Genomic DNA, 23,624 nt, shown 5'->3' with positions numbered 1-23,624 from the left:
TTCATCTGCTAATCAATATACGTATATGGAAATTTCATTGCATTATGTTTGGATTGATAGTAGAAAATCTTGGCAAAAAAGACAACGAGGAGGAGATAAAATTATTACTCGGTGTCTATATGGTGTCTCCCAAAGAAATTGAGCAATTCCATTTAAGATTACTTTTGTTGCATGTAAAAGGGCCAAAATCATATGAAGATGTGCGTACATTCAATGGAATTGTTTATAGGACATTTATCGAAGCATGTCATGCTAGGGTAATTGCGTCCAATTATAACGAGTGGAGAGTTTCTCTCAATGAAGCTAAGACATTTAACTCAGGAAAACAAATGCGTAATTTGTTTGCGATTAATTGTGCCTTCAATATTCCAGCAAATGCATTAGCGCTTTGGGTGGAATTTAGAGATCATTTAAGCGAAGATTTCGTTAGAGATGGTTGTAGTGTAGATGTTTCTTTTAATAGAGTATTATTGGAAATCGAGGATATTTTGTTAACACATAATGTTACATGTACGTCACTTGGTTTGCCTACACCTACAATAATGCCAGAATTTGCTGATCTCGATATTTTTGATCCTTTCGTAGAAGAATGTTTATTTAATGAGCTTTATGATTGCGCAAATAATGAACAGCGTGATACTATTGATAAAGTTATTCGTGAAGTTCAGTATTACGATACAGGATCAAATGTGTTTTGTTTGACAGCCCATGCAGGTTGTGGGAAAACATTCACACAAACGGCTATAATTTGTAAATTAAATTCCCTTAATCTTCGCTGTATTTCGTGTGCATTTAGTGGTATTGCTTCCACTTTATTGATTGGTGGAAAGACACTCCATAATGTTTTTAAACTGCCTATAAATCTGATGGAAAATACAGTTCCGAATATAAAAAAAGTAGTAGTTATGCCAGATTTATTAATTCGGCGGCATTATTTATAATAGCAGTAATGATTGCAAATTGTATTACGAGTTGGGCAGAATTCCCGTTTTTCAATCATATAACGTTAACTCAAAATATGAGAGCACTCCCCGAAGAGTTGGAATTCGTTCAATTTCTAGTAGTTTAGTAGTCTAGTAGTCTAGTAGTTTAGTAATTTTTAGTAGTTTAGATTTAGTAGAAATTCCAGCAAATTTGATAGGTGTTGAATCTAACACAGTACATGATATTTTTGGAGATATTAATGAAACCATTTTATCAGATAGAATGTTGAAGTCAGTTGTGTTAGCTCCAACTAATGAAGATTGTGGACTTATCAATAACGATGTATTGAATCGCATCGCTGGTGAAAAAAAGGTTTACTACAGTTTTGACAGAATTATTTGCGAGGATAACAGTGAGGTGTGCAACTATCCAATAGAATTTTTGAATACTTTGATTGTAAGTGGTTTGCCACCACATAAGTTGGAGCTCAAGATTAATGCGATAGTTTTGTTAATTCGAAATTTAAATACGAAGCAAGCATTAGTGAATGGGACGAGAATGCGAGTCAAAGCAATGCATAATAACACAATAGATTGTGAAGTACTCACTGGAGTTGCTCGCGGAAAACGTGTTTTGATTCCACGCATACACTTGACGTATTCAGGGACTGCACTGCCATTTAATTTTCAAAGAACACAGTTTCCACAGTCATCAGCGCATTTGCTATGACAATTAACAAATCCCAAGGACAGACATTTGATAGAGTTGGAATATTGTTGAGGAGACCTGTTTTTTCGCATGGTCAACTTTACGTTGCAGCCAGTTGAGTTAGATCATTTGACGGACTTAAATTTTATGTCAGTAATGAAGGTGGACAAGGTCATTTGGCTAATGATGAAAGGGTTTTTACAAAAAATATTGTTTACACTGAAGTTTTGAGAACTTCGTGATATAAAATATAGAATTATTATTATGCATTATTATCATTTTAGATTTCATTCAGTTTGAATGTTTTTCAATATTTAATTTTTTTCATTCGTTCATTTGCCAATTTCATTTCTTTGTTTCTTGCCTTCACTGCATACCGCGATTTGATTTCGTGATGGCAGAGTATAGGAATTTGTTTGATAATTAACACGGGAGCGAGATGTTGTGCAAAGTCGCATTGTCGAAATTATGCAATAAATTGACGCAATAAATTGCGTCAGAATTTCGAATTTCTTTAGAAGAAGGTGCTGTTCTACAAAATTGCTGATTCCTATACTGATAACTTTCCGATATCACCTGAAGAACAAATGTACGGAGCAGATGTTAAGATAATTTATTTGTTGAAAAGATTTCAAAATGGAGCATCAGTTCGAAATTTTATCGGTATTTCATTCAAACAATTCATCATATTTCATATTTTATACTAATTATTTTCTTTTTTCGCAGGTGCATATGTGGTCACATATGACGACAAATTTAAATTAAACGATTTGATTGGATTGATAATACTAGGAAGAATTAAGCCAAAACCAGAAACACAACAAATAATTTTGCACGAGATGAAATTATAAATTTTAATTTATTTTTTAAATTGTTTTCTACAACTTTCTTTAGATTTTGTTCATATTTTAATCAAATTCATCAATAAAATTTAAATACTATTAAAATAAATAAATTGTATTTTCTATTGGTCGAATTTCGACCACTGGCGACCCTAGTCTATATATAATTACGCTAACATAAAAGTTTGTTACCCCGTTTTAACTGTGTTGCCGTTGACATATATGGATAAAATTTATACCGTTGGAAAGGTGAAGACGTGCAGAAGAGCACAACGTTATTTTTTCGCATGTACGTTAACGGAAACACAGGTAAAAATGCGTTGGCGTAAATTTAGCGACTACAACAACAAAATACATGTGTTTTTCAAAGTTTTTTTTTGTGACGAATTGTTAATTGTTTACGGTGGATTTGTGTGTGCGATTTTTTTCCACTTTTGGAAAAAAGTGGACTTTGTGTGTTTGGACTTTGTGTGTTTGGACTTTGTGGATTCTGTTACAATCAGATTTTTAAAGCTCATTAAATTTCAAATATTGTTTGTGAATAAAAAAAACGCATTGAAGTGGAAATATCCTTTGATATCAATCGTTTTATTTGCATTGTGTGATAGTTAAATTTTAATTGTGATAAATTTTAATTTTGATAAATTTTAATTGTGATATATTTTAATTGTGAAATGTGGATAGTTAAGGTTAATGAGTTTGAAATTTTTAGATTTATTTCAAGTGTACTGTGTGATAGTTAAATTTTAATTGTGATGAATTTTAATTGTGAATTGTGTGATAGTTAAGGTTAATTAATTGGTTGAATCGACATTAACAACACTTCAATTCGAGAGATATTCATTTTGTACAATGAAAGAACATTATGATAGAGTAAGCAATGCACAAAAAGAGATTTGTATGGCAATTATCGTGAATCGTGATACAGATATACGAAGATATAATATTTACGACTATAGATGGTGAACCACCATTTGAGAGAAATATGATATCTTTTTTAAAAACAAATGGTGTAGTTAAGAATGTATTAGTATTAGATTCTGCTTTGGAACCATTGGCATATCCTTTACTATTCCCAAATGGAGGTTTTGGTTGGCACGTTAATATATCGCATAACGTGCAACATAATTCTAATGGTAGGCAGATTCGAAATAAAGTTACAATGTTACAATTTGCATGCTTCAGATTTGCAATAAGGGATCAATTTAGCTTTTTGCATAAATCGCAAAAACTGTTTTTGCAATACATTGTTGATATGTACGTGAGAATAGAAGGATGTCGACTACATTTTATAAGACAGAATCAAGTAAATTTGAGGGCAGATGTGTATAACAATATTAGTGATTATTTGCAAACGAATCAAGTAGGAGATGGTAGCTTAGGTCGTAAAGTGATTTTGCCTTCATCCTTCACTGGGTCTCCGAGAAACATGTATCAAAATTACTTAGATGCAATGTCAATTGTTCAGTACTTCGGCAAGCCATCGCTTTTTGTTACAATGACTTGCAATAAGAATTGGGCGGAAATTGTATATAATATTGATCCTAATGAATCATCTCATTTCAGGCCTGAAATAGTTGTGCGTGTATTTAAATCGAAGTTAAAAGAACTCATTTCTGACATTTGGAATAAATATATTTTTGGCAAAGTTGAGGCTCTTATATATACAATCGAATTTCAAAAAAGAGGTTTGCCTCATACTCACATTTTGATAACTTTATGTGAAAATGACAAAATTGTCGGGGCGGCTGATATTGATAAAATAGTTTGTGCAGAGATACCGGATAAAAATTTGCAGCCAAAATTACATAAATTTGTTGTCAAACATATGATGCACGGTCCATGCGGTGTTTTGAATCCAAGCTCTGTATGTATGCAAGATGGAAAATATTCAAAACAATTTCCAAAGGATTTTGTACAATTAACGAAAGAATCAGTTAATGGTTATCCGTTGTATAGACGGCGCGATAATAATGTTTCCGTTGATGTTAGAGGAAAGTCTTTAGATAATCGTTATGTCGTTTCATACAACCCATATTTGCTTGCAAAATATAATTGCCACATTAATGTTGAGGTGTGCACTTCCGTCAAAAGTATTAAATACATATATAAATATGTATATAAGGGTTTTGATAGTGCAACTGTTTTAATTCAAAGTGAAAGCACAAACGAAAATGACCAACAAGTACAAGTTGAGGTAGATGAAGTTAGAAATTTTTTGAATGGTCGATATGTGGGATCAACTGAGGCTATGTGGCGAATATATGAATTTCCTATGCATTTTCAGTCTCATATTATAATTCGTCTTGACATTCATTTGCCACAAAGACAAAATATTATATTTCGCGAAGACCAAGAAAGACAAGCAGTAGAAAATCCTAAGCTTACGAAGCTATTAGCTTTCTTTCAATTGAATCAAAGTGATTCATCTGCTAATCAATATACGTATATAGAAATTTCATTGCATTATGTTTGGATTGATAATAGAAAATCTTGGCAAAAAAGACAACGAGGAGGAGATAAAATTATTACTCGGATGTATATGGTGTCTCCCAAAGAAATTGAGCAATTCCATTTAAGATTATTTTTGTTGCATGTAAAAGGGCCAAAATCATATGAAGATGTGCGTACATTCAATGGAATTGTTTATAGGACATTTATCGAAGCATGTCATGCTAGGGAAATTGCGTCCAATTATAACGAGTGGAGAGTTTCTCTCAATGAAGCTAAGACATTTAACTCAGGAAAACAAATGCGTAATTTGTTTGCGATTAATTGTGGTTTCAATATTCTAGCAAATGCATTAGCGCTTTGGGTGGAATTTAGAGATCATTTAAGCGAAGATTTCGTTAGAGATGGTTGTAGTGTAGATGTTTCTTTTAATAGAGTATTATTGGAAATCGAGGATATTTTGTTAACACATAATGTTACATGTACGTCACTTGGTTTGCCTACACCTACAATAATGCCAGAATTTGCTGATCTCAATATTTTTGATCCTTTCGTAGAAGAATGTTTATTTAATGAGCTTTATGATTGCGCAAATAATGAACAGCGTGATACTATTGATAAAGTTATTCGTGAAGTTCAGTATCACGATACAGGATCAAATGTGTTTTGTTTGACATCCCATGCAGGTTGTGGGAAAACATTCACACAAACGGCTATAATTCGTAAATTAAATTCCCTTAATCTTCGCTGTATTTCGTGTGCATTTAGTGGTATTGCTTCCACTTTATTGATTGGTGGAAAGACACTCCATAATGTTTTTAAACTGCCTATAAATCTGATGGAAAATACAGTTCCGAATATAAAAAAAGTAGTAGTTATGCCAGATTTATTAATTCGGCGGCATTATTTGTAATAGCAGTAATGATTGCAAATTGTATTACGAGTTGGGCAGAATTCCCGTTTTTCAATCATATAACGTTAACTCAAAATATGAGAGCACTCCCCGAAGAGTTAGAATTCGTTCAATTTCTAAAGAGAATTGGCAATGGTGAAGATTTAGTAGAAATTCCAGCAAATTTGATAGGTGTTGAATCTAACATAGTACATGATATTTTTGGAGATATTAATGAAACCATTTTATCAGATAGAATGTTGAAGTCAGTTGTGTTAGCTCCAACTAATGAAGATTGTGGACTTATCAATAACGATGTATTGAATCGCATCGCTGGTGAAAAAAAGGTTTATTACAGTTTTGACAGAATTATTTGCGAGGATAACAGTGAGGTGTGCAACTATCCCGTAGAATTTTTGAATACTTTGATTGTAAGTGGTATGCCACCACATAAGTTGGAGCTCAAGATTAATGCGATAGTTTTGTTAATTCGAAATTTAAATATGAAGCAAGCATTAGTGAATGGGACGAGAATGCGAGTCAAAGCAATGCATAATAACACAATAGATTGTGAAGTACTCACTGGAGTTGCTCGCGGAAAACGTGTTTTGATTCCACGCATACACTTGACGTATTCAGGGACTGCACTGCCATTTAATTTTCAAAGAACACAGTTTCCAGTCATCAGCGCATTTGCTATGACAATTAACAAATCCCAAGGACAGACATTTGATAGAGTTGGAATATTGTTGAGGAGAACTGTTTTTTCGCATGGTCAACTTTACGTTGCAGCGAGTAGAGTTAGATCATTTGACGGGCTTAAATTTTATGTCAGTAATGAAGGTGGACAAGGTCATTTGGCTAATGATGAAAGGGTGTTTACAAAAAATATTGTTTACACTGAAGTTTTGAGAACTTCGTGATATAAAATATAGAATTATTATTATGCATTATTATCATTTTAGATTTCATTCAGTTTGAATGTTTTTCAATATTTAATTTTTTTCATTCGTTCATTTGCCAATTTCATTTCTTTGTTTCTTGCCTCACTACATACCGCGATTTGATTTCGTGATGGCAGAGTATAGGAATTTGTTTGATAATTAACACGGGAGCGAGATGTTGTGCAAAGTCGCATTGTCGAAATTATGCAATAAATTGACGCAATAAATTGCGTCAGAATTTCGAATTTCTTTAGAAGAAGGTGCTGTTCTACAAAATTGCTGATTCCTATACTGATAACTTTCCGATATCACCTGAAGAACAATTGTACGGAGCAGATGTTAAGATAATTTATTTGTTGAAAAGATTTCAAAATGGAGCATCAGTTCGAAACTTTATCGGTATTTCATTCAAACAATTCATCATATTTCATATTTTATACTAATTATTTTCTTTTTTCGCAGGTGCATATGTGGTCACATATGACGACAAATTTAAATTAAACGATTTGATTGGATTGATAATACTAGGAAGAATTAAGCCAATACCAGAAACACAACAAATAATTTTGCACGAGATGAAATTATAAATTTTAATTTATTTTTTAAATTGTTTTCTACAACTTTCTTTAGATTTTGTTCATATTTTAATCAAATTCATCAATAAAATTTAAATACTATTAAAATAAATAAATTGTATTTTCTATTGGTCGAATTTCGACCACTGGCGACCCTAGTAAATATAAAACTAAGTTCATTGCATTGGCTTATGGGCACGTCATCTAAGCTACCACTGGAAAACAAACTTTTGCTATACAAGTCGATAATAAAACCTATATAGAGTTACAGAATTCAACTGTGGGGAACAGCGATGCCATCAAATATTGAAAAACTGCAATGGCTGCAATCTAAAACCCTAAGAATGATAACAAATGCACCGTGGTTTATGAAAAATGCTAACCTTCATAGCGACTTGGGCGTACCAATACTAATATAAGAAGCTGCTCGATGTAGCCGTCAGTACCTCTTAAAGTTAGAAGATCACCATAACCAATCAGCTTACAAGCTGCTACTGAACAAAGGTCACAAACGTCTAAAAAAGAAGGACACCATTAACATCTGTTAACTTTCTAAATTTTTATTTAATTTAAAATATTATAAGTTTTATTTAAATGAATGTAAAATAATTGAATGTAATTTTTTGAATTGATTTTAATTTAAATTTAATTTTAGTCTTCAATTTTAATTTTAATTTTCAATCTAATTTTTTATAAATAATTAATTTCGTTTTTACAAAAATTCAATATATAATTAATAAATTTGAACGAAATCAAAAATTTAAATATCAAAAAAGCTCCAGGCTACGACCTAATAACAACGAAAATGTTGAAAGAGATCCCACAAATCGCCAAAGACCAGCTACTTTTCCTTTATAACGTTTTTCTAAGGACTGCGTACTTTCCAAACGACTGGCAGCTGTCTAAAATCATGACGATGCTCAAGACCGAAAAGGACTCCGCTCAAGTCACATATTGACCCATAAGTCTCCCCTCAATTCTCTCAAAATTATTCGATAAACTTTTTATAAAACAGCTGATGCCTAACCACCAATTTGGAATAAGAGAGAAGCACAACACAATAGAACAAATATACCGCATAGTACGAGTATTTAAGGAAACATTTGAGAAAAGGCGGTATTGTTTAGGCCAGTGACAAAGGGATTAATAAATATTTTATTTAATTTATGAATATTTATTAAATTTTATTATTTACTAAAAAATAGATAATAAAATTATTTTAAATATAAAATTTTTGTAAATATGTAAATATGTATGCCCTTTCTGGAAGGGTGTACGGCCCTTCCACAATGTGAGCCGCGTAAATTAGAAATAATAAATTGAAACATATTAGATGTTTCATTAAAAATAATTATATTACATTAGGCAATAACATATTCACAATATAATATTTATAATTTCATTAACAAAATGACATAATAAATAAATTAAATTAATAATTTATATATATATAAGTTGAATATTATATCAATATGAAATAAACATAACTTTTCACATGCTTCATATAACATCAAACCAAATTTTTTCAAACAATAGAGTTTGTACTCACAACCATACATGTTTATGCAGTGATCAAACCAAATCGAACAGACTTGTAACGTATAAATGTGCGGTCAACTTTTCCGCACATCAGGCGGTTAATATTCATCGGTGCTACGGTGAAAACTACTCTTATACAATTCCCACTACATAAATCTCTATTTTTGATATTACAAACGTGAGCATACGCACATTATTTTCTTAATTTTTCTGTTGAGCACAACTAACGACAGAAATTTGTGAATGCAGTTGCAACGTATAAATGTGGGGCCAACTTTTCCGCACGCAAAGGGGAAAGACGAAATACAATAGAAATGCGATTTGAACTGCAAACTTATGAGCACAACTAACTATAGCAGCTGAGAGAAGCAAATTGATTGAGTTTTCATAGACAATTATATTTAATTGATTTTGATAAAACTTTAATGTTTGAAAATATACATATATATGGAAATGTAATAAATAATATAAATTCTCGATGTAAAGATATTTAATAAATTTATATAGGATATTTTGTAAATTATGTAAGGGTGTGCGCCGCACACCTCCGCACCTTAGAGCAGTCGTCACTGGTTCAGGCGTCTTTCTAGACATAACTCAAGCCTTCGACAAAGTTTGGCACGAAGGATTGTTTTGAAAACTTGAACAACATTTACCATACAATATATTCTCACTTATCAAAAACTACCTCTTAAAAAGTAGATTTGTTATAAAACAAAATTCTTTCGTCTCCAATGAATTCCTCATTATGACCGGTGTACCCCAAGGTGATGTGCTAGGCCCATTGCTCTATCTGATTTTCACAGCAGATATGCCAATCAGTGACTGTACAACATCCACATTTTCGGACGACTCTGCCATCCTTAGCCATAGTGACGATCCATTCACAGTCACAAAATCTGTTCAAGATCACCTCAACAAACTGCAAAAATGGCTCGATCTCTGGAAAATAAAAATTAACAAATTAAAAAGTGCACACACAACCTTCACTCTACGAAAAGATAGCTGCCCTGCATATCGTATTAATGGGAAAGTAGTACCCCAATGCAATGACACAAAATATTTGCAAAATGCTTACTTGGAAAAAGCATATAGAAACCAAAGTTACCCAATTAAAACTCAAGCAACAAGAACTAAACTGGCTGATAAACAAAAATTTTAAACTTAATCTCACACATTAAGTGGAACTTTACAATACAATGATAAAACCCATATGGACAGAATTAAACTCTGGAGCTCTGTTTCTTCATCAAACATTAAAAAACTCCAAAGAGCTCAATAAAAAATCTTCCGTCTAATAGTCGGTACCCCTTGATAAATAAAAAAAGCGAATATTCATAGAGATCTTTGAATTAACAGAGTCACAGATGAAATTGACAGCAACATACAAAAGTACAAAATTATATTCAGGAACCATCAAAACCCACTTGCAAACAATCTTATTCAAAGCACTGGAACCCAGCGACTCAAACGAAACTATATAAACTCGGCTATTCAAGAATAATACCCGACTTGACAACGAAATTGGGCAAAGCTTTGGCTAAGGTCAATTAATTATCTATTTTTTTGTTTCTATTTAAATACAGAAATTAGCAGCGATAATTTATTATTAGTTCTAAGTTGATTTTTTGAAAATTCCATAAAAAGCAAAATAATATTAAAAAAAAAAAATTTCACACGATAGTGAAAAAAATTTGTATTTTCAGCTTTTGCAAGTATTGAGTATAATTTTTTAAATTTAATAAATTAAAAACAATTGAGTATTATTTGTCGACTATTTGTTCACAGCTTATTGGAAATTTTGTACATACTAATAATAAAAGAAAGCAATAATAATAATAAAATGAAAGTTAATAAAAGAAAACAAACAAGTTACTTATTTAGTACCTATAAATAATAGCACCATATTAATTCTTTACGTTTCCAGAGAGGTGTCAGAGAACTACAATAAATACTCAATACTAGTGTTTGAACATTTCTTGCACTTATTGAGCGAAAATCATACAAAGTAGAAATCTGGGCCCTATTGCACCAACACTTTTCACTTTGCACTTTGCAAAACTTATGAGTGATTTTTTTTGCAAAATAAAAGTGGAAAGCATTGCACCATTAAGTAAAAATATTATAGAGTCCCAATGACTCAATTATTAAATTTTCTGCAACAGGCACGTGAGGGCGGAGTGAAGATATAAAAACAAAAAACGGGCTTGCTTGTTTACGTTCGCAGGCCGTACAAGAAAAAAAATAAAATTAGTTTTTAGTGTAATTATTTATTTTTGCAATTAATGCTTAGCATTAATGCTTGGGTTGTTGATAAGTCCACAACCTTCATTAGTTAGAGCTAATACAACTGACTTCAACATTCTATCTAATAAAATGGTTTCATTAATATCTCCAAAAATGTCTTGTACTATGTTATACTCAACACTTATCAAATTTACTGGAATTTCAACTAAATCTTCACCAAACGGTCTGAAATTAAATTCACCATTGCCAATTCTCTGTAGAAATTGAACGAAATATGATTGCAAAACGGAAATTCTTCCCAACTCGTAATACAATTTGCAATCATTACTGATCGTGATCCATGAGGAATAACTAGCATTATTTATCTAAAATCTCCACATAATAATATAGTTTTCCCAGCAAAAATCATTGATTTTTGTTTTTTTGTGAATCGTAGCATAAATCTTTCAACAACGTATCAATACATTCCATCACTTGTAACGGACACATCGAAATTTTATCAATAATGAATAATGCCGCCGAATTAATAAATCTGGCATAACTATTATTTTTTTTTATATTTGGTACTGTATTTTCCATCAGATTTATGGGCAGTTTAAAAACATTATGGAGTGTCTTTCTATCAATCAATAATGTGGAAGCAATTCCACTAAATGCACACGAAATACATAGAAGTTTAAGGGAATTCAATTTACGAATTATAGATGTTGTGTGCCTGTTTTCCTACAACCTGCGTGACCTGTCAAACAAAACACATTTGATACTGTGTCGTGATACTGAACTTCACGAATAACTTTATCAATAACATCATGCTGTTCATTATTCGCACTATCATAAAGATCATTAAATAAACATTCTTCTTCGAAAGGATCAAAAATATCGAAATCAGCAAATTCTGGCATTATTGTAGGTGTAGCTAAACCAAAAGGCGTATATGTAACATTATGTGTTAACAAAATATCCTCGATTTCCAATAATGCTCTACTGAAAGAAACATCTACACTACAACCATCGCTTAAATTATCTCTGAATTCCACCCAAAGCGCTAATGCATTTACTGAAATATTTAAGGCACAAATAATCGCAAACAAATTACGTATTTATTAATAATGAAGTTTTTGACCACTAAGTTTTATTGTTTAAGTTAAAATTTTCATTAGAGTACTCTGGTCTTATTACTAGGATGCAAATAAAACTCAATTTATTTCATTTTTTCACCCGACGTTTCGTTGGTTATTTTGCAACATCTTCAGGGGTATTTAAAAGATTTTTAATTTAGTAATTATGATTTTTTAATTTTTATAACATAATGTGAAAATAAATATATAATTTGTGATATTGTATGAACATGCACATAAATAGAGAACATGTACACAAAATAACGAACAACAACAATAATAACAAAAGAATCAATAGTAATAATTATCAATTCAAGATTTTAGAATTATTAAATAATAATAATTATCAATAGTTAAAGTTAAAATTTAGTTAAATCACTTTTTTTGTTAATAGTTACATTTGTAAATAAAAAATTAAAAATTAGAGATGTAAGTATTAAATGTTTTATAAAATTATGGTCAACTACTTCAAGTTACCGCCACTTTCGATTTGTTTATATTAGAGCGGCAATGTAATTAGAGCTTATATTCTCCGTATCTTCTTTGATGTTCATAGTCAAGTTAATTTTCTCTTGAATTCTTACGCTTTCGAGAGTGTACCGTTTTTTCCAAGATTTCTCTTTGTCTAATATTACTACATTGTCGAAATCCGGTTTGTGTTGTCTCTCGGTGCAATGCTGAGATAGAGCTGTATTGTTTTTGTTCTTGTTGATGTCCGACATGTGCTCAGCTATTCTGGTGTTTAGTGATCTCTTTATTGTACCAATATAAATCTCTTTGCAACTCCCTTCTTTATTCTTCTTTATTTCCGTTGCAATTTATTTGATATACCACATTATTTTATTGCAGCTTATTAATTTTATTTTTGTTATTAGAGAAAATTTTATGGATAGTTAGATTGGGTTTATAAGCACAAAAAATGAACGAAATGAACGAATAAATGGATTAATTGTATCCAATTCAACAGAAGTTCTATTTGATTGCTTTTGTATTCTATGTTATATTGAACAGCCGTATCGACATCGTAAATATACAACCGGACATAATTTGGCGTACGATAAGATGATGTGATCTTGGGTCCTGTTCTGTGATAAGATATGTCGTGAATATTGAAATGATAAATTCCTCTTAAAACTGTGTCAGAAATATTAACTTCAGAACTGACCATAGCATAGGCCGAATTGTAGCTACGAATATTGTCAAAATAATTTTTGGATTTTTTCTTTATATTTTTATCATTTGATGTGTGACTGTCATACAATGAATTAAAAAAATCATTTGGTGTTAATAGTGAAAGATGAACTTTACCCTTATGGCAATACATTTGGGAGGAATTTCTTTCACGCATTGTAGACTCTGAAGCAAAATGCTTAGGTAAACAATACCTACAAACCAAGTTCATAGAACCAATATGAAAGGGATCAAAATAAGGCGGTATTTCAACCAATGCACATTTGAACGAACTTCAAAAAGGAACTGAATTATTATTAACATTATCATTAACTTGAATTAAATTTAAATTTGTAGTATTAATTACATTTCGTGTTCTACTCAAATGCATATTTTCCCTATTTCTTTGTCTCTGTACTAATTAGCAATAAATATCAGCTACCGAACATACGAATTACGTTCACAATTTTATTCACAAATTGAAAGTAAAGAAAAAAATAAACTCACCAATAATAAAGAAAGCAATGGGATATCGTCAAATCACACGAAGAAATTATCTCTCGAATTTACGTGTTGTTAATGTCGATTCAACTAACTAATTAACCTTGAAAAAAAATGGTAAAAAATTTAACTATCACACAATGCACTTGAAATTAATCTAAAAATTTCAAGCTCACCAAAATAAAACGAATGATATCGAAGGGTATTTCCACTTCAATATGTTTTTTTTCACAAACAATACTTGAAATTTAATGTGCATTAAAAATATAATTGTAAAAGAATTCAGTTTTGCAACACTGAAAATCCAAATGCAATTAAAACTGAAAAAAAATCGCTGACACAAATCCCCCGTAAACAATACACAATTTGCTACAAAAACAAAAAACATTCAAAAACACATGTATTTTGTTGTTGTAGTCGCTAAATTTGCGCCAACGCATAATTACCTATGTTTCCGTTAATGTACATGCGAAAAAATAACGTTGTGCACTTATGCACATCTTCACCTTTCCAACGGTATAAATTTATCCATATACACATAGTAGAAAAAGTGTACGGATATTCACAAATTTTTTTTTAAATCACGCATAACTTTTTTAATTTCTACTCAAATTCATTTTTATTTCCTGATTTATTTTTCCAAAGAAACAACAATAAAGTTCAAATATAAAAAATTAAGAGCTATTCTTTTAAAAAAAATTAAACCCAATTATATGCAAAAGTAGCACCAACTTAGTTTCCGTTAATGTACATGCGAAAAAAATAACGTTGTGCACTTCTGCACGTCTTCACCTTTCCAACAGTTAAAAAGGGAACACAAACTTTTTTGTTAGCGTAATTATATATAGATAACTCTTTATTTTTCTATAATTATCCACTTGCAAAAGCAAATAACCGATGTACCCCTTGTATCCCTTGTACTGATATTCACTCCGTTTGTACATATTCAGTATCAGTGAAGTGCATATATTTGCAAAATAGCGTTTATTATTTGAACCGCCATATAAACCAATGTTTTACCAATTATTGGTAAATATTTTATATATGTATTCTAATGATTGTATAACTTGCTAAGACTTAATATACATGTTAAGTAAATGCGATAAAATTGAAAATCCATACGTTATAACAACTAGTTACGAAAGCAATTATAATTCTTTCTTTAAATGCCATCATTATGAAAAACTGTATCAATACTGCAAATAAAATTTAAATTTCTGTTGCCCCGAAATGACATACAAAAGTAACATATGTCCATATGTTCATATTTAAAAACAAAGTAAGTGGTTATGAATGAATATAAAATAGAGAATAATTTTTTTAACAACTTACATTTTAATTCAAGGAAACAACCACACCTCGAAACCAATATTAATAAGAAAAAAATTTTTATATGCATTGCATTGATGATTGATTTTGTTAAAGAAGAAATAACACAAAAAAGAAATATAAATATTTCTTGAAGCTATGAAGCAGAGAATACTACAAAAACTTCTTTGCTATGAAGCAAAAGCGACTAAAGCGACGTCGACAGAGATTTGACCGATTTGTGGACCCAATAATAGATACGTAGAACAAACACTTCATTTCTATGGCATTGGAACTCTATAATATTTATATTCAATGGTTGCACCAAAGATTTAACATAACTTATTTGCACTTTACAAATATAGATTTTATTGTAGTTTTTGCATAAAATGCAAACCAAAGCGATGCACCAAAAAAGTAGATCACTTTTATATGATATTGGTTTTTGCAAAGCATTTTCTTTCTGTTTGAATATTTTTTTGTTTGTTTGATTTTTTGTTGCTTACATGATTTATGCATAGCACGTATATATGAGTTTAAAAAAACGCAAGAGATACAACTGAATCACTGACAACATAGGCAATTTCGGGGTTGAAATTATAAAAGAATGAAGAAGAAAAGCATATGAGTATTAAGAATTTCTTGTTTTGCCTACATTGTATACATTTAGTCTGCTTTTGATTTTAGTGAAGTGCGTGCAGTGAACAATTTTTAATTTTTAAAATCAAAATAAAATCAAAAATATAAATAAAATATAATTTGTAATTTAACATAAACTCACTGTAAGTATATGCAAAATTAAGTAAATATATTTAAAATGATAATTATAATTTTTGTTTTGTATTATATAGATGCATACTGTAAGACATTATAAATGTTTGGTGAAAAAGAAAAAGGAGGAATTTTTATCGTTTAAAAAAGAAGGTATAAATGAAACAGGGCATTTTAATCGTGCATTTATTAAAATATTTTATTCTTTTATAGAAAATGATTTTCAAAATTTTGGTACGAAAACAACACCTTCCTGCAGTACAGCTGAACATATTAATGGTGATATTAATAAGTTAATATTTAAATAAATTAATATGAAAATATGTTAACAATTTAATATGTAAATGAGATAATATTTAAATAAATTAACATGTAAATAATTATATATAAATAATTTAAAATGTAAATAAGTTAATATGATATATAAATATATTATATATTTTTATGTAAATATTAATATTTTGATTTTATAAAACATAAATATAAAATATAATTCATCGAAAAAAATTTTTAGTATTTTATTTAAAAATCAATAGCATAGGTAAAATTGAAAATTTAAGCGAACATATCAGCGCTGATATGTTGCATTACAAATTCGAAAAGGTAAGCTATCATGTCAGCGCTGATATGTTGCATTACAAATCGAAAAAGTAAGCAAACATGTCAGCGCTGATATGTTGCATTATAAATACGAAAAGGTAATCGAACGATTCCGCGCTTGCCCGCAATGACATGCACGTGTTAAAGTAATTAGGAGTTTCCTTTGAATAATCAGCGCTAGGCATTATTAGTCCCGCTGGGAATATTCGACGCGATATAACACACACACATATGACTGTTAAAACTACGTGTGTTGTATTATAGGTCGCAGATAACTCGCCCTTCCATGTTCACTGATAAAGCGTCTAGGAGTCAGAGACGTTAGGCTACTGTTTGAAGCCACCTACAGTTTCTGACACTATAGTATCGACACGCGTGACTGTTAAAGCTACGTGTGTTATACTCCGTGCAACCTAGATTCAGTCACTGTTGAAGCCCTGAAAAGATTCACCTATAATACTTGTTAAATCTCAACGTAAATCTTGTTTTAATTTTAAAGGCTTCACCAACTTACCGTTATGAAACATTAGTAATGAGATGTTTGGTAACAAAAGGAGAATGAAGTAAACTTTAAGCTAGATTAGGGACATGAGGGCAGCTTCCATTTTGAGTTTTAAGCTAAGAAACTTTCTTTTTAGTTTGAATCGTTAAACGGGTAACAACGCATTAATAAGATTCGCATTAAAATAGTTAGATTTATATAAAACAATGATCCAGAAATAAAGATTAAAATACATGTAAAATAATTGTATTATTTATTTGAAATAAATCAATAAGGCCACTTCGAGTTTAAGTGCTCGGTAGTTCGCCTTTTTTTAAACAGAATATTAAAATATATCATATATAAAATATATAAAATATATATCAACTCGGTCATGTGCGAGTTGGAAGCATGATATAAACTAATTGCAAATCGAGTAAGAACAAACGCGTTCTTAACAACACTCAACCGTGCTGCTATAAATATATTTATGAAGTGTTTGAATTAATTTGCACCACTGTTCAGCTCATCGTTCGACTTCAACACCGACTTCGTTTGTATATATTTCTGTAAAATTCTTATTTTTCCACAAATTATGATAAATTTTAATAGGTTATTTAATTCCAATTACAAATGTAATATCAACATAATCAATTGCACATACAGTCAGAGTCATAAGTCTACAACCAGGCACTACAAAAAACTTTGTTTGAAAATATTTTCCAAAAAAATAAATTTATTGGAAACAAGTTTTATTGTTTTTTTATAATATTTAATGCACAATGTTTTTGCGAAGTTTCGTTGCATTTCTGCAAAAAACAACCGAGATAACAGTACTTTTATCATAAAGAGTAGCAAAACAAGCGATCAAAAGTCTACAAGCATTTAGTATAAGGTAAAGTTTTAGTATAAAATTTCTGATTTTTTTGCAATTTAGTAACTAGTTGGGTAACCGTGATGCTTAAGAACTTGCACTAGATGGTTTTTCATCGAAACTAGAAGTTTACTGGTCTCCTGACTTGTTATTTCGCCCCATTCCTTTAGGATTATGTCTTTCAGATGCTGTTTGGTCTAAATTGAATATTTACGAGTTTATCTTTTCAAAAATCCCCATAAATGTTCAATTAGATTTAAAATCGGTGATTATGGAGGCATATTCAGGCATATTTGTAGCGTTATATAGCAACCAAGTACGCACAATTTATGCTGTATGTTTAGGATCATTGTCCTGTTGAAAGTAAAATCCATCTGTTAGTCCCAATTTGTCAGCACATGGTCGTATATAACTCTTCAAAATATTTAGATAAATATCTCTTTTCATTGTTGTTTCCACAAACTCAACATTTCCCGTACCTTTAGCTGTCATACAACCCCAGAGCACCAGTGTATGACCTTCATATTTTACAGTTGAAAAAAGACTTTGTTTATTGTATGCTTCACCTCGCTTAGGCCATACTAATTTACATCCTTGCATGATAGAAACACAGATATTGGATTCGTCGGAGTTATGCACATTATTTTAAAACTCCTCCGGCATATCTATATATTTATTTTGAAAAGCAATGCGCTTGTTTCGATTAATTAAAGATATGTAAGGCATCCTTCATGCTATTCTACCATGAACACCGGCCCTTTTCAAAATTGAGCGTGCAGTAACCACTAAAATATTTTTTTTGCAAATCTTTTCTGTATATTAAGCGGATTTCACGGCGAGTGAGTTTCGATAGGTGACCAGAACGCGTCTTTGACGTGATGATTCCGGTAGTTTTTCAATTTCTGATCACGGTATGGACTGAACAATGCAATCCTCCAAACAAATGCCCAATTTTTCGGTTCGACTTCTCTTCCTCCCAAAATTTTATGATGATTTTTCTTTCTACGACGCTTATTTCTATCCGGTAAGACACCATTGCCAGTTTGTAGTAAATATTTTAAGCAGAATACAATTTTTTGCAGTTTAATGATTAATTATCACAAACACAGTAAGACGCAATCCAAATTTTTACAAATTAACATTTAACTCGCCTTGGAACTGCAGAAATACCAAGTGCTTGTAGACTTTTGATCGCTTGTTTTGCTACTCTTTATGATAAAAGTACTGTTATCTCGGCTGTTTTTTGCAGAAATGCAACGAAACTTCGCAAAAACATTGTGCATTGAATGTTATAAAAAAACAATAGAATATGTTTCCAATAAATTTATTTTTTTGGAAAATATTTTCAAACAACATTTTTTGTAGCGCCTGCTTGTAGACTTATGACTCTGACTGTATGTATATGTATTTATTTCAGGGTTCAGAAAAACACTGTGCTGTGCACAAAAATGCAAAACACCACGCACAAATGTTGTGCGATTCTAAATAAAATTTCACACCATAAATGTGGTGTGCGAAAATTTTTGTGCACACATTAAGTGCACATCTTGTGTGCACAAACAAAACGCACATTTCACACGAATGTGGTGGAGTGAAATAAAACTTGCACACGCATTCGGTGTTTGTGCCGAAGTTATTTCGCACAGCACATTGTGCGTGAGGCATCCAGCTTAGAGAATAGGAGAAGCACATTTTATGTGCACACTCGAAAATAAAAATGCACCCAAATGTGCGGAGACGAAATGTCTACTGCACATTTGTGTGAAATGGTGATTTAAAAGCGCACAATATGACAAATATCGCAGCAAAATAATACGTAAAACTGATTTGTATTAATTTTGGTCTTAATGCGAAATATTTTATTGAAGAAATGATTTTGTATTTATATTTTAATTTTGAATTTATTATTAGATTTACATTTATTGCTTATATTACTTATTATTTTAAGGTTTACTAATTTAAAACATGGGAATAAAGTTAATTTCACAATGTACTTGAAAACTTTGTTATATTAAATAGGTACATGAATTTAATAGAGAAAGAGTATTTGTTTCGAAATGTTATAAGTAAAGAGGATCGGTTCTACGGATCGTACTTTGAAAAAATTAAATATATCAATTTTGGACTACTTCATAAAATTTTATTTAATAGTAAGTTGTACACTAAGATTCGTTAGTAAGGTTATAAAAAGCAAATTAAATATTTTTTACAACAACATAAATTAATTTTGTTATTAGATTTCACTTAATTTTTTATCTTTAATTACAGCTTAAATTTAACGAAGTTATTGAAATAATTTAATAATTTAATATCTTAATTTCTTATTAAATAATATATAATTTTTATTACATATTTTTTGAAATAAATTTTCATTTAATCTTATTAATAACATTGCTGAAATATTTTTTTCACTTAAATTATATCTCTGCTTACTTAGCACAGGAGAAAGGGCGCTAAAGTCCTGCTACCTGTTCAAGAAAATATTTTCCTAATCTTTCGCGTTTTTTAATGAATGTTAGATACTCTATCTAAGTGAATACATTGTAGTGATGATTCCCGCATACCGATTTCTTTAAATAAAAAGAACCGAATCATTTCAATTATGTTTTAAGACTGTTTTATTAATTAAAATCTTTTTACAAAGTTGGTATTTGTGGAGGAGCAGTGTGCATTAGCATACTGTGAGAATTTGCTGAATTGGCGTCTTCACACGCCAGCCCAAACACTATCGTCAAACGGACGGTAGGAGCTCATATTGCAAAAATGCAATAAAGGTATAATAAATATCAGCATACTTATTTACTCACATAGTGTATGCTTATGCACGCTACAACATATTTCTAGAGAAGAGAAATATCTATTTGTAGCCCTCCCGTATTATCTTTTTTAAACTGTTGTAACACTTATTAAACAAATACACCAATACCAATACCTGCTACCTGTTCAAAAAAAATATTTTCCTAATCTTTCGTGTTTTTTAATAAAAGTTAGATACTCTACCTATGTAAATACATATTTTTTGGGAATAAAAAAATCTTCCTAAAATATGTTTTTATTTCTTTTAATCTGGTGCAAACCTTACCAAACAAATACTTTAAGTTCACTTACTAAATTTGCATTTAAAAATACACAAAAGTACTTAACAAAATACTTAACAAAAATAATTATTTTAAATATTTGTTAATTTATGCAATTTTTAATATAAGTTACGATCCCAACGAACGCAAATATCAATTTCTTCAAAATTTGCAACAGAATAATATTTTCTATTTCAAACAAAATTGTGAAGTTCCTGTAATTTTTTTCCACCCTTGGGTGCAAGCGCAAATTCGCACATTTGTGCACGTTTGTGCAATCGCATATTTGTGCACATTTGTGCAATCGTAATATGAGCAACACACCCGTGTGCAGAGAGAATTTTTTGTCGCACAGTGCGGTGCGAGCTTAAAATTTTCTCGCACATCTGATTATGCACATTTTTATAAGTCAGTCGCACAACACAAATGTGTGTACACGAATATGTGTGCACAATCATCGCTTTGTGCCATGTGAAATTTGAAATCGCACAACAAATTTGAGTGCGTGCATTTTTTTTCTTAACACCACAAATGTGGGTGTGCATATTTTAAAAATAATTTCCACTCGCACAGTGTAGTGTGCGATTTTGTGCACCACATTCCGAACTCTGATTTATTTACAATTTCTTTTATTTCCACAAAGCATTATAAATTATTATAATTTATTTATTATGCATTCTAAATGTTTCTTTAACATCATCAATTTTGTTAATATATAGTTATTTAAAATTTCTCTTTTTATTTTCACAAAGTATAACAAATTATTTAAGTTTATATATTACCAATTCTGGATGTTTTGTTAACGAAATTAATTTTCATATCTTTATATATGTATATAATTCTTCTGTACGTGTGTTGGCAGTAAACTCCTCCTAAACGGTTGAACCGATTTTGATGAAATTTATGTGTGTGTTCAAGTGGATTAAAGGATGGTTTAGATTCACAATTTGCTCTATTGGATAATGTCTTTTTAATTATTATACAGTTTTTTGGTATCCATATACATTTATATTAGACATTTAAAATTTATTTATGCTTACTTTGATTTGTTTAAAAAGTTTCAAAACTCTCTAAAATGAATCGTTCAACTATCCTGTTGAGTTTTTGAATTCGCAGGATTTACAAGGAATGCCACTAACATACATAACTTAAGATTAAAAATTGGTTCACCTATAATCATGCTGCGAAATTTAAATGCACCTAAGCTATGCAACGGCACGAGATTAGTCATAAAAAAAATTATGGGCAATGTACTTGAAGCTACAATTTTAAATGTCAAATTTGAAGGTGAAGCTGAAAAAAACATCGTGAATCCCGTGTTTGTTATAGCGAAAAGAGTAAAAAAGTATCCGAAAAGGCAGTGCACATGGCATTAAACGAGTAGGGTCTCATTCCTGTGAAGGGGAAACTAATAAACCAAAACACCAAATTACAAACCTGATGGATATACAGAAAGATTATAAAGAACATCACAATATGGCTTCTTCGAGTAGTAAAATTTTTGGAAATCTTCAAGCTTCTTTAGGAACATCCTTAATCGATCCAAGTCAGTACCCGAGTGAGTTTTTGTGTAACCGTAAAGTTAACTTATGGCCTCCTTTTTCTGTTGGTTTAACGTCATCAAGAACATCCCAAACTGTTACGCAAAATATATTAACATCTCAGCATGGTTTCTTTCCCGCACTATATTATATTCCAACGACCACATCACATTTACAAAGCAACTGAAATGTATCTGATATGCCAAGTACTTTTACGCAAGCTCTACGACTTTATTATATGGCTGGTGTATACATTAAAAATGTCACCAATCTAGATTTTTTGTCAAGGAATCAGTTTTGCCAACAGACGTTATTATGGGCCAAGGAGGCAATTTAGAAAGAAAGCCCTCTCACGACAAATAAATATCAGCCCCTACAAGCCCCTTATCATGCGTGTCCTTCTGTGTGGTGTAGAAGCTTGAACAATTACCAACAGTGATAAGAAAGCGTTTGGAGCATTCGTGAACAAAATTCTCGGAAGAACTATGGTCCCTAACGCGATGGCAACGAGTATTGAATTAGATGATATGATAGGTTATATGAGTTAAACTAACTGAATATAAACTAACTAACTATAAACTTAACTAAGTCATGACATTGACTTAGTTAAGCACATAGAAACTAAGCGGTTTTACTGGCTTGGTCATGTCTTTTGAATGGAAGAAAATGTTTCAACTAGAAAGGTTGAAACAAATATCAAATGTCTTTATCGCAGGTGGAAACATCGTTTCTGGAAGAGGTTACCTGATTGGTCTGTCTGGAAGAGGCTAGTCGACACGTCAATGGAAGACTAAAAATGCGCAATTTATTAAGTGAGTTCAGCATCGACAAGTCTATTTTTGATTTTTTTTAATAACTTTATTTAAGAATGACAATCAGCCGTCTTTTCGAAACAGGGTTACAAAACCAGATATCAATTTAGTTACTGTCTTCACCTCCTTTCTAAATAGACAGCTGTGTGAAACAACTGATCTGTTTGGGTCATAGTGGGATATATTTCGCTAACATATAAACTCAGAAATTGAAATCTCACGGTCGTAAAGAAATCTGTAATATACTGC

The 23,624-nt window shown here is 30.8% G+C and overlaps 2 protein-coding genes across 7 annotated transcripts in view; one reads left to right on the top strand and one right to left on the bottom strand.

The window, feature by feature from the left end:
• LOC119668489 (period circadian protein-like) overlaps positions 1-23,624 on the bottom strand; it is a 79,806-nt gene that overhangs the window by 51,572 nt on the left and 4,610 nt on the right. The window contains exon 8 of one of the 6 annotated variants that reach the window (XM_038078011.1): positions 9,402-9,817. The exons of the other annotated variants lie outside the window; for them this stretch is intronic. Coding sequence (XP_037933939.1) covers positions 9,785-9,817 — 33 coding nt within the window. The 3' untranslated portion in view covers positions 9,402-9,784. Of the gene's footprint in view, positions 1-9,401; positions 9,818-23,624 lie in introns of those variants that run through there. 6 annotated transcript variants of the gene reach the window in all.
• On the top strand, positions 22,340-22,784 carry LOC119668491 (period circadian protein-like). Its single transcript, XM_038078017.1, has one exon. The coding sequence runs from the start codon at positions 22,463-22,465 to the stop codon at positions 22,748-22,750; it is 288 nt and encodes a 95-aa protein (XP_037933945.1). The 5' UTR covers positions 22,340-22,462; the 3' UTR covers positions 22,751-22,784.

The sequence above is a fragment of the Teleopsis dalmanni genome, chromosome 1, assembly GCF_002237135.1.
Source record: "Teleopsis dalmanni isolate 2A chromosome 1, ASM223713v2, whole genome shotgun sequence".
Taxonomy (NCBI): domain Eukaryota; kingdom Metazoa; phylum Arthropoda; class Insecta; order Diptera; family Diopsidae; genus Teleopsis; species Teleopsis dalmanni.
Note: the sequence above shows the minus strand (reverse complement) of the source record. Positions and strands in the feature narration are given on the sequence as shown.